The 13,422-nt window shown below is 41.6% G+C and overlaps 1 protein-coding gene across 1 annotated transcript in view; it reads right to left on the bottom strand.

Moving 5' to 3' along the window:
* Nucleotides 1-13,422, bottom strand: part of LOC126338929 (putative carbonic anhydrase 3) — a 406,570-nt gene that overhangs the window by 34,131 nt on the left and 359,017 nt on the right. Inside the window, exon 4 of the mRNA XM_050001590.1 lies at nt 2,338-2,458. Within this exon, the coding sequence (XP_049857547.1) occupies nt 2,338-2,458 (121 nt within the window). The remainder of the gene's footprint in view (nt 1-2,337; nt 2,459-13,422) is intronic.

The raw sequence follows: 13,422 nt of genomic DNA, 5'->3' as shown, positions 1-13,422 counted from the left end.
AACCCTTCACAATGAATCATGCACTCATTCAAATACACCTGGCCTCATTCAGACTACCGCATGTGCAATAGTAACAAACTCCTGTAATGTTTGCACATTATCAGTGGGTTGGCCATACACCATTGCCTTTAAATGACCCCATGACTAGAAATCTAATGAATTCAGGTTTGGTGTATGTGGAGGCCATGCTACCAGACCTCTTTGACCAGTCCATCACCCATGAAACACTGCAGTGATATACTGTTGTAAAATCCATAGAAAATGGTGTACTGCTACATCCTGCATAAACTACAGTTGTCTTTCAGCAAGATTAACATTCTCCAATAGCACTTGTAATTCAGCATGCAATGAGCTGCAACAGTAAGGTGGCCTGCACCAACAAATATCACACATTACTCAATACAAGTAAAATGACCCGCATCTCAACAGGTACTGGTTTCTGGATGTATAATTACAGGACATTTTCTTCTAGTTTTGACCAATTTTAAATCCTGTAGGAATATGTGACATTGTTTGAACACTGTATTCTGCAGTGGATTTCAAATGTCTGACAATGAACTGATGATGATGATTTACTACTACTACTACCACTACCACTTTAATTATTATGTACACAAATGAGATTTGACAGTACTGGACACGGCAATAAAGTACCCTCTTCCATGCACTTCACAGAGGTCTGCAGAGTATAGACATAGATGTAGACAATAGGACCCTAAACTTATTTTTTGGATCATACCTTATCACCATCCACTTTCACATTGTGCAGCCATATCATATTCGAAAATGTCTGCAGTGTGGTACCTTCTGAGAGAGCGTTTAAAGAGAAATTTAAGTAGGACGATTGCTGGCTAGAGCATAGGTCTGATGCAGGAATTAGTTGAGAAAGTAGGTTTCCAGATGTGATTCCAACATGATAAGGTCTCATGTGATTAATTAGTGTCCAGCAGATAACAATCACATCTTCAAGGACGAAATCCACAGTGCAGGAACCGTTCCTAATGTCATACTGTGTGGTGCATGAGAGACTATTGCTACTGTCGCTGCTTCGCACAGCAGCCGTCAACTCGGCGCGGCATGCTACAACATGCGCGGCACACAATGAGTACGACTGGCGCCGCACACGATGTCAATTTGCCGCAAGTGAACGCGTTGTCACGGGGTTAGCAGCAGCGTACACACTACTATCGATAGGGATTACCCTGGCAGCACTGCCCTTGTCACCAGAGTGAGCAACTGTATAAGGGCGCCATCTACCAACACTCTGATTGGCTGGACCTGTGGATTTAAGTGAGCTCCCTGAGCCCGTTTAACCAGTTCAATTTTCGCTGATGACTGTGCTACTACCTGGCTGCTGGATTCACAACGACCAAATCGTACTATGGCCTCCCTGGCTGGAAACTTGCGACGCCTCGGTATCGACTGGTTGGCAGTGGTTTGGTCTTGTATTCTCTACTAGTGACTCTGATTTCTCCTTGGCGCTACAACCAGCGAAGTGTTGTGTAGTCGAACTTAAGTTTTGCTTTGAGTAACAGAAGGTCAAATAAATTTGCTTACCACGGTATATTTGTTGTGTTATAGTGCGGACATAACACAACAGCTACCTTTCAACAATTGCACACAGCATAGTTCCAGATGCCCACACAGACCTGACAGAGCCATACTGAGACACTTCCAGTGCTTCTAGTTTTAGTGTGTCCTGCGAATAGTAGTTATATGGGTACTCACAGATGTGCACGATAATGTGATTTAAAAGAACACATGCTATTGGTTAAAATAAGAAAGTTAGTGTTTCACATCTTTTCAGTACTGGGGTCATTATAGGAACAGAACCTGCAAAAGTGTACTAGGGAAGGTGAGGGCATGGTAGGAAGTGGGGGTGGGGGATCTCGTATGAGCTTCAGGGTGAATGATGATGTAATTTTGAGATTTCATGACAAATGATTCTGGGTACACTTGGTATTATTGAAATGATTGTTTTATGTGTGTGGTGAGGTAAGATGTGAGCTCAGTTGGTGAAGATCTTTTTTACCCTAGGGATTGTTGTCAGCTGCCTCCCCCCCCCCCCCCCACCTCCCCCCTCCCTACACACACTACCACTACCACCCACCAAACACTCACTGTCCCACCCCCTTTCCATCCCCCCCCACACACACACACTACCTTGCTGGGTATGCTCATGAGCACCAGTTCTGTCACACAAATGCGGAAGAAGGAATTAGCTATGGCCTTGTTTAGGCGCCACCTAAGAATTCACTTGATTTACTGGTGGTATTGATGATGCCTAGTAATCTTCATGAAATTGCTGAGTAGTTCTAATGGGAGGAGCAAACATACCGCTTTCCTGAAATGGTGTGCTCAGCCTCCCAATGGAAGTGCAGCTGCTCCAGCAAGTAGACCCCAGGCAGTCCGCCAGATGCCACAGCTACGGGACATGGGTTGCCCAGTCGTACCTCCACTGCAACAGAGCGCAGCACACATTGTCATTCATTGTGTTCTGTAGGCCCGGCAAGAAGGAGGACCTTCGAGAATGGTGACACAAGTTGAGGTGTGCATAATGAAAGATAAGGAAACCACAGAAAGTTAAACAGAATTCTGTATTAGCAGTTAACTATCAGTATACTTCATAGTGCTGTTTGCACTTATGCCAGCTAAATTTAATAAAGCAAGTTAGAAAGAAAGCTACTATCTTGAAAAAAACCTGGTGCTTCCTCAGTTATGCTAGATAGCTGCTCTGTATCGGCTACTGGCGGCCTAATATTCAATTGTGACTTTAGTGGCTATATGTAGGAGTGGTGACTGTATGAAATAGTTATTTGTGCTATATTGCTACCAGTCACATTTTTACTTCTTTTCTGTTTTACCTAAATAATACTATGTGTTTCTAGCATGTTCTGCTTATCTTCAGATAGATGATGATAACATGTCTTAATTAATCTAAATTAACTCATGAATACCACAGCTACAAATTTATGCACTGTCCTAGTGGTGGAATGGCTGCTGGGGTATGTGGAAGAGGGGTACAGGGGCAGGCTGCAAGAACTCAAAGTCCACTGGAGTCAGCTGTAGTTATTCTTCTGATGTGGAGCTCAGTAATACATATCCTGTCATGTTTATGCATACAGGTAGTTTTGCATCAGTTGCTGTGGTGCAATACGCTTGTGATACAGTTTTAACATGTTGATAGTTTGATTTGGTCCCTGATCCCCCTTCCCACCCCATTTCATACAATACCCTCTCCATCAGCAGAACAGTGAACAAAATTGTAAAGTATAATGTTTTTGAGTTAATCCAGATTACTTGAGATAGTTAATTAACATATACATCTGTACGTACACATTCCTGAAGATAAGCAGAACATGGTGTAAACATGTAGTGTCATGTTAAATTAAACAGAAAATAAATATAAAACCTAAGTGGTAGCAGTATAACACAAATAATTAGCTTAATTTTATAAGGCTTGGAATGGTCAAGAAAGCAGAACAGTAATCTTAATTATCAGTGTAAACTTTATTTGTCTATAAAATGATATTTAAGTTTCAATGGTTCAACCCTTGATTGTAGAATATATGATGTGTGACATTCTGTAACAATATTTTGTGATCTGAAGATGATTGATAATACAATCTAAACTGGTCATACTGTTTTATAAGCTCGCAATCTAGACAGACAAAGTTCACACACTGGCACTAAGACAATACTTACCTGCATTTGTCAGTACCGAGTTATATTCACAGTACATTACTATGTGTCATACAAGTTTACAGAGAACACTTCCACTTGTCATATAGGTAAAATAACTTTTCTACTCTAAATCTAAATATTAATGGTAATTTTTAGAAAGAGTGGCTAACACTTGTTTTTCCACTTTCTTTGGAACTGGTTGGAATACCCAATTTCTTGCTGTATGATATATGTGAACTTGATGAATATCTTTTTACCATAGAACATAACTCCAGTCTGAACTTAACAAGGTGACAAAATCTACATGAAAATTGTTGTTGTGTCTTTTATTATTACTGTCTACATCATACTTCAGCTGAAACTGATATTTATTGTCAACCTCAAAAACTGTCAAGGAGTAACTGTATTGTGAAGTAAGTGTAAGGATTCCAAGATCCTTGAAAAAAATTCTGCAACATGTAAGGCTATCTACTTTACACAATAGTTTTACTGTTTGCCTCTACTAAATAATCACTTTATTTACTTTATATGCACAGACACAGAAGAGACTTCCATGACACAATGGAATGTGAAAATTATGTACATATAAACCAGTACTTTTGTCTTTGGGTTGAAACAGCGAAGAATGCTTCTAAGGGCTAAATAGTCACTCATCAGCAACAAGTTCTACTGACTGTATGCTTGTGTCTGTCCCTGCAGGACATTGGATTAGACATGTTCAAACGGTCTGCTAATAAAATCTATGGTTCCTGGGAATCTGAAACACTTTGTTAGGAGAGATGCAAAGTAACTTCATCATGATACCTGGAAGTGTAGAACAGTATCCAACCATTCAATACATCCTGAAACCATCCTATGAATTTGCTGATTGTGTAAGAGCTTTGTTTGTCTGCCTTTTGGTTGTGGAGGTTCTTGAACCAGGTGCCTGCAGAGTGTCGTCCTATGCAGGTTTGGTGGCACCTCGTGCAGTGTGTCTGCTTCATCACTCAGGCACTGCACAACCTGACCAAAGCCTGCAGTACACTTGTAGTACACTGGCCAGGCAGTGTCAAAAACACATGTGGCGACATTTAGAAGTTCCTGCCTGATGGAGTGGGTTGATAAGTGCAAGTACATAAGTACACTTACCTGATAGTTGAGAGAATGTGGACTCTTTTTTTTTCTGGGGTGGAGTTTCTTTATGAGAAAATCTCCTGACACATGCATGAGATATTGTGCTGATGAGTTCCAGACTCAGTTTGGTTAACCAACATAAAAAGTCACTTTAAACTGAGCAGAAGAAGATTCATTGTATAAATTTGGACTGAGAAATGAAACGGAGAATTTGCTGTTTCATTGAGTTTCAGACATAGTTTGGTTAACCATAAAAAGTCACTTCAAACTGAGCAGATGATGATTCATTGTATAAATTTGGACTGACAAATGAAATGGAGAATTTGCTGTTTCACTGAATCAATCATCAATTTAATTAAATTTTTTAGAAGAAGTTAATGATAAGTAAGAGGATCTGAGAAATTAAAAGCTGCCAAATTCTTCTTTCTGGCATACTGTAAAACCATAATAAACCATAAAAAATCAGGTCCATACTTTTCCAAATATCATGCTCCATTTGCTTAAGGTTTGGTCAAGCAGGGAATGGGCACTCCACTTCGGTTTCTATGATGTGGCACCATCTCCATCAAACAAGTGGTAGGGGCCAGCACTTAACCATTCTTGCTCATGGCAGGTACTGACAAGTTGTGATTGGCTACAGAGAATGTGATGGCCAAATGTGAGAAATGTCAGAAGAAACCAAAAGATTTGGAGCATGCAAGAGTATTTTTGTACCATAGAGCATGTCAAAGAAACAGCAACATGGAAGTAAAATAGGCACATTTAATAATAGAACAGGTAGTAATTTATACTATGCAACTATAAATAAATGCATTCTTGTATAGCATTTACTCCCAAATACTGTTGTGTAAAACATATGCATAACAATTTGTGTTCACGATTGGGTTTGATGCAGTTGTTCTATGCTCTTTATAGGCCTTTCTCTACAGTCCCCACGTACACGCACACTTCCCTTTACTATCATACTGACAATTTCTTGATGCCTCAGGAACTGTCCCATCAAACAACCCCTCCTCTTAGTCAAGTTGTGCCATAAATTTCTTTTGTATTCAATTCTATTCAGTGTGTCCTCATTAGTTGCACAGTCTATCCATGTAGTCATCAACAATCTTCTATAAGACCCTATTTCAAAAGCTCTTATTTTGTGTGAAATATTTGTCATCCACATTTCACTTGTGTGCAAAGGCTTCCTAACACTTAAATCTATGTTTGATGCTAATAAATTTATTTTTTTCTTCAGAAATTCTTTACTTACTAAAGCCATCCTCTTTACTTCAGCCACGGTCAGTGTTTTTTTTTTTTTTTTTTTTTTTTTTTTGGGGGGGGGGGGGGGTGGAAGAGGGAGAGAGAGAGAGAGAGAGAGAGAGAGAGAGAGAGAGAGAGAGAGAGAGAGAGAGAGAGAAAATACTACTTTTAGTGTCTCATTTCCTAATCTGGTTCCCTCTGTATCAACTGGTTTAATTTGACTGTGCATTCCACAACACTTGTTTTACTTTCGCTGGTGGTCATTTTATAACCTCTTTTTAAGATACTACCAGTTCCATTCAACTTTCTTCCAAGTCTTTTCTGTCTCTGACAGAACTGCAGTCATTAGCAAACTTCAAAGTTTTTATTTCTTGTCCCTGAATTTTAATTCTGTCTAGAATGTTTTCTTTGGTTTCCTTTACTGCTTGCTCAGTGCACAAACTGAATAACACAGAGGATCGGTTACAGCCACGTCACACTCACTTTTCTATTGCTGCTTCCCATTCATTTGCTTTGACTCTTGTAACTACCAACTACTGTCTATACCACCTGTACACAACCTCTTCTCCTTGTATTTTACCCCTGCTAATTTCAGAATTTCAGAGAGCATATTCCAGTCAACATTGTCAAAACTTTCTCTAAATGTACAAATATTATATACAATTATTTTCTTCATCCTATCTTCTATGATGAGTCATATTGTCAGTATTGTCTTCTGTGTTTCCATTTCTCAGAAACCTAAATTGATCTTCCCCAAGATCTACCTGCTTTTTCCATCCTTCTGTAAAAAAATTCTGTCAGCATGTTGTAAGAATGAATTAATGAGCTAATATTTCAGTAATATCCACATCTGTCAGCACCCACTCTTTGGAATTGGAATTATTACATACTTCCTGAAGTTTGAAGGAATGTTGCCTGTCTCTTATATCTTGCACATCAGTCGGAATAGTTTTGTTGTGGCTACTCTTACAAGGTTCTCAGTATTTCTGAAGGAATGTTGTCTACTCTGGGAGTCTTGCTTTGGCTTAGGTCTTTCAGTGGTCTGTTAGATTCTTCTCGCAGTATCATACCTCCGATTTCATCTCCCTCTACCTTCTCTTCCTTTTCTGTTACATTGGATTCAAGTTTGTTGTCCAGAGCACTCAGCCACATAAGGCGTGATGCTAGGACCTCGCGAAATACTCGAGCAAGCACTGAGCAGATGGTGATTGGGCGGAACTCAGTGAGGGATGCTGATGCATACTTCTTGGAAATCAGGTTCTCGCATGAAGGAGATGGGAAGGAAGGGCTCTGGGTAGGAGGAAAAGGTTCAGAAATTTCTCCAGGACCTCCTTTGTCACACAGCAAAGCTGGATGCCAATAAGGATGTCTGGACCTGCAGTAAAACCTCTGTGTGGCAATGAAGCCATGTGTGGAAGGGCCTGTGTCAGGCTGCTTCTTAGGTGATGGATGTGACAGATTTTTCTTCACATGCTCTTCCTTGCTGCTGACAGTATCCAGGGCATCTGGGAGGATGCTTAAGATGACTTGGGGTGATGTTCATAGCCCGAACGTCACAAGGGCGTCAAGAGCCACAAACTTTGGAGGCGAGGCAGGAAGCCCAGCAAGGTGCTCCCAGATGCGGGTGTCAACCAGAGACAAAGATGGTGGTGTGTCCCCTTGTTCTACAGGGTGGAGTGGACCGTTCTCCGATGGGGCCAAGACTATTCATGATTGCTGCTCCTTGGTGAGGGCTGCAATGACGGCTGTAACCTGCTCTGTATGGGCAGCCTTCCACTGCTGACTCTTGATCGGGTCAAACAAATCATGTGGGAAGAGTTGTGCCAGGTCCTTGTTCAACTCAGCTTGCATGAGTGACAGAGCCGCCTCCTCCCTCCATCATGTCCTCCTCCTGTCCATATTGGTCATGACCTCCTGTCCATGTCGGTCTCTGTGTTTGTCACTCCTGGGTGTTGATGGCGACGGTGAACACCAAGCCTGGTTTTCGTAGTGAAGGTGAAGTGGCTTTTGGAGAATTCGTGCAAATGACTATCTGCACTACCAGCAGAGTCAGTTGGTGGGGTAGGTGCCAGCTTGAGCAGGGTGGCCACTTTAGCATAAGGCCCACATCCATTGACTCCTTTACTTGTTGCACCACTCTGAAAGCGAATAGCGCAAGAAGGAGTTGGTAACAGTCTCCGAGCTCCCACTACTGTCCTTCCACTCAGATTGCCAGCACTGAAAAGTATTAGGTGATTTTTGGTAGCCTCACGAGAAAGTGGGAAGACTGCCTGAGAGTGAGAAACTAAGTGGGCTAGACCCTTGTATTACGCATCACTCCCCTAGTAGCTACAACCTAAGAAAGGGCTTCACAGCAGTTCCTTGGTAATGAACAGACTGTACTTCTCGAGATGGAAAGTCCTCCCATAACCAATATGTCGCTGTTGGCTACTTAACCCTTTCAGACTGCACACGCACAATTGTATGGGCACGTTATATGTTAGATTACAGTGACATGGTTAAAGCGTGACCGCTCAGACCTGGCCCACACAATAGTGCAAGTTTCAGAAAGTGCGCTACAGTCCATTTTAGTTAGTGTTTCATCCGCAGAGCTGCGCTGTGTTGCAATTCGTTTCAAGTTTTCTGACAATGGCGACCTCGAGACGACGCCACGGAGGGAGGTATTGTTCATTTTTGTTATGTTCTACTAGCTTTCGGAGTGTATAAAAATTTATAAATATACTTGACTGATGAATGAATCAAATGCAGTGCATAAAGATTGTTTGTTCAACACTATTTTCACATTAGATTCTTTGATAATCAATGTAACGCAACTGTGTGTGTTAGGCTTTTACTCCATTTTTTTATCGATTTCAGCCGTGGCGGTTAATAGGTGTCCCTCTTTCTAGATACGCTACTTCAGAACCAGCAGGTAGAACATCTAAGCGAAAGACAACAGCGAATGCAAAATGAGCAGGTACCACAGTGTGCACAACTGAATCTAGTGATAGAGAGAAAACATTTGTGGGGCAAACGTCCTTTTTCTTCGCAAGGCCCTCCAATATCTGATATTTTTCCATGAACCGCCAATGACTCCTATGAAATACTTTCAAACATACTTTTCTGACGAATTTTTTGAGCCTGCATCCACATACACAAACATACATCATTTATCTAAAACAGGGCAGGTCGTGGGAGCTACCTCGGAGGAAGTAAAAAAATATTTTTGGAGCACTCGTTCTAATGGCCAATACTAAATACCTACACATGAGAATGTGTTAGCAATGTAAATATCACCTTCCTTTAATAACAGACAGTATCACAAGGGATAGTTTTTTTTCTGTACGAAAGTCGTTGCATGTTGTTGATACAAATCGCTTTCCAGAAGGGAACTTGAAGAATGCTCTATGGAAACTTCAACTTGCAATACACTTCATGAAGAATGCCTGCGTCAAATTGCCTCGCCCAGTGTAGGCCATTACTCTATCGATGACCAGATGATACCTTTTACTGGTCGTTGTTTCTCTAAGCAATATCTACTATACAAACCACGCCCAAGAGGTTTAAAAAGTTTTGTTTTAGCAACGAGCAAGGGATTAGTCTTAGATTTTGAGATTTGCCAGAGAAAATCAACACCTGTGCCTGAAAGCAACTATGGCCTGGGGCCTAGTATTGTGCTTCGACTGATTCAAACACTAGAGAGAGATTCTTATCTGTTCTTTGACAGATATTTAACACCCATTCTGCTGTTGGAAGTCCGGCGAGAAAATGAAATGTATGGAACAGGAACAATCTTGCGTAATAGAATTAGAGATGTGCATCTCACTGAGGAGAAAAAAATTGAAAAGAGGTGACATGGAAGAACTTTGCTGGGATGACAACATGCTGTCATCATTCCATGGAAAGACACAACAGCAGTGGCACTGGTGTCAAACTTGTTGGATGCAATCCAGTTACAAATGTAGAACGGTGGATCGAAAAGGAAAAAGCGTATGTCAATGTTCCTTGTATAATTTGAACATGGGAGGAGCTGACAGCTGCGATCAGATGATGGAGGCCTACAGAACATTTATAAAAACAAGGAAATGGACTCTGAAACTCATAATAAACTCATAGACCTTGCTTGTGTCAATTTCTGGACAGATTACAAGGAAGCTTGTCAAGATGCTGGAGTACCTGCGAAGGATAAACTAGATCTTTTTAGTTTTGGAATAGCTCTTCGAGAATCATTTTTGTTTTCTGCTAAACGAAGGCCATCCACAGAAAACCCTGACAATGGTGCAGCACAGGTTGCTGAGAAAAAGTACCAGACTGCTGATCAGCCTTGTTTGGACAGAAGGCTCGATGAATACGCACACTGGCCCATAGTTGATGACGTGTCTAATGCAAGATGTAGAAATGCACATTGTACAAAAGCAAACAAGGACATGGTGTACCAAATGTAGTGTGTATTTATGCCTTTCAAAAAGTTCAAACTGTTATGTAACATTCCCTACACAGAAGTGATAACTCTGTAGCATGTAAATATTAATTTAAAATTTCTTTCGCAGCAAGTGGGAATTTTCTCTTGAAAGAAAACGATGTTTCAAAATTTGAAAATGTATTTTGATTATACAAATTAATTTCCAGTTTATCTTGATTATTATTGTGATTTTTTTGAGGAAATACACTTTTTCTGTAATTGAAATTTGAGTTACTTATTTCTGACCAATTATTACAGATTAAGCCTAACACGCACATTTGTGTGGGTCCAAACTTTTGGGGAAAATATTGAAATATAGACATTCTATAGGATTTTCCTGTATTCGCTAACATTTTTAATCAAGGCATTCAAAATTCATTCAGTTTCTACGCATAGTTCTCTCTCAGGTCTGAAAGGGTTAAGAGAGTCACATTTACATTTACACGATATAAATACTCCTTCTGTATTTACTGAACAGCACCTAGCGCCAATCAGCTGGATAGCTGTGCCCTATTTTATACCACACCCGACTACGGCCATTAACAGCGTGTTCTGTTCGCGCTGGCATTCCGCTCTCTGAAACTTCCTGGCATATTAAAACTTTGTCACGGATCGGCAATCGAACCTGGGACCTTCGCATTCGTGCAAAAGTGTTTTACTGACTGAACTCTCTCTCTCTCTCTCTCTCTCTCTCTCTCTCTCTCTCTCTCTCTCTCTCTCTCTCTCTCTCTCTCTCTCTCTCGCCACACGCGCACAGACTATCGAGCGTGGCACAATAGATGTCTCACTTGGTCCTTCGTTTTTGGGCCATTTAGTTCCGTAGCCCATGACTACACTTCCAATGCTCTGCAAAATGTTATTGATAAATTATTTTGGAACAGAAAAAGGCTCTGAGTACTATGGGACTTAACATCAGAGGTCATCAGTCCCCTAGAACTTAGAACTAATTAAACCTAACTAAACTAAGGACATCAAACACATCCATGCCCGAGGCAGGATTCGAACCTGCGACCGTAGCGGTCGCGCGGTTACAGACTGAAGCGCTTAGAACCGCTCAGCCACTCTGGCCGGCTATTTTGGAGCAGCATAAGCCGACACACCAGCTATTGAAGCATCACTCCTGACACGCCACATCAAAGCCTTACTTGCGCCGGTGCCTCGTTTACTACCTTCCAAACTTCACACACGTTTTCCTGCCTCTCTCGGGGATTGGCACTGTTGCAAGAGAGGAAACTGTGGACTCATTATTGTACAGTGGAGCCTGTTGTATAGTTTACAGAAAGTATTTTCAGTCTGCAGTTGAGTGTGCGCCGATTTGAGACTTCTTGTCAGATTAAAGCCGGATCGGGCCTCGAACATGAGAGGTACTGGCGGAAGTAAAAGTGTGATTCGAGGGGGGGGGGGGGGGGGGGCAGGTCCATGAGTTGAGCTTCGGTAGCTAAATCGGTAGAACACTTGCCTGTGAACGACAAAGGTTCTAGGATCCAGTCCCGTTCCGATATACATTTTTAATCCGCCTGGAAATTTCAGGTCAACGCACACCTCGCTACAGAGTGAAAATTCGTTCTGGAAATATTCTCCCGCCTGTGGGTATGCCATTTCTCCGCAATATCTTTTTTTCCAGCTGTGCTAGTCCCGAAAGCTACGCAGCAGAAGACGAGATGCTAGTGAAACTACAGCCGTGAGGGCGGGTCATGTCCGTGCTTGGAAGCACAGTCGTCAGAGCACTTGCCTGAGAAAGGAAAAGATCCCAGATTCGAGGACCGGTTCGGCACACATGTTTAACCTGCCAGGAAGTTTCAAATCAGCAGACACTCCGTTGTAGAGTGGAAATTCATTCTGTACCCCTCTCTCCATCTGACTGAACTTTTACGTGTATTTTTCATCAATACATAAGCACCAGTTTGTGTCTTTTCCACCACACAATTCCTACTCCTTTAACTATTTCCGCTTCGGAGACTGACATCATATTTCTAAAAGCAGAATAGAATAAAACAGTGTCACCCACAGAACGTACAGAGACTCTAATGGTAAAGACGGTAGTCTACAGATCCGATACCGCTTGCATACAGGAACGCCCCAGTCTTGCAGTGTTCGCGCAGGTGCTGTTCGCAGATGTGTGGCGGGATGTCTACTTCACGACAGTTAAGGAGCTAACGTCGGAACTCTGCATTGCGTTTTTTATACCAAAGGCTCGGCACTACGCATAACATTGAGGGGGCCTCACTGTAACGTATGTGGCAGAGGACACTTTCTACAGAATCGCACATTAAAGTCTATTCCTCTTGCATGCACAGATGGAGCGAGGAGAGAATACAACAGATATTAAGCCTCTGTGCGAGCTAGCATTCGCTAGGCATGGGAAAAACCGATCAGTTAAAACCGACACCGGTATTTTAGTTCTGAATAACCGGTATTTTTCGGTATTCGTTTTATTTAGGTTATAACAGGTTTTTTTTACTGCTAACGGCAAAAAAAAAGAAATATGAATTAGCAACGGCAGTGATAAAATTTTTGATTTTTAAACAAACTTAAAAAACCGAATAATTTTTATTCGTAAAATTTCCATTGTTTTGAGATATTGCGTTATTATAGAAAATGGGAAAAGCGATCAGTGCTATTTTAATGACAACGCCGACAGAAACGATCAACAAACGCAGCGCATAAGAATTGGTACAGCAGTGCTGAGACAATAACGCGCATGTTACCATGTGGCACGGCCTATTGGATGGCAGGCACGTACGTGTAGCGTGCGAGACTCACTCTGTCTGGTCTATACGGTAGTTTCTCGCTGATCTCGTACATTCGTTGTATTGCAGAATGGCACCATCCCTGGTCTGTAAGTATTTTAGGAAGTACAATGTCAATGAAGTACAATGGTCGATTTGCTTTAAAAGATTACGAACAGGAAGAACCACAACAATGGCATAAGAAGAAAA

Source organism: Schistocerca gregaria, chromosome 1, assembly GCF_023897955.1.
Source record: "Schistocerca gregaria isolate iqSchGreg1 chromosome 1, iqSchGreg1.2, whole genome shotgun sequence".
NCBI lineage: Eukaryota > Metazoa > Arthropoda > Insecta > Orthoptera > Acrididae > Schistocerca > Schistocerca gregaria.
Note: the sequence above shows the minus strand (reverse complement) of the source record. Positions and strands in the feature narration are given on the sequence as shown.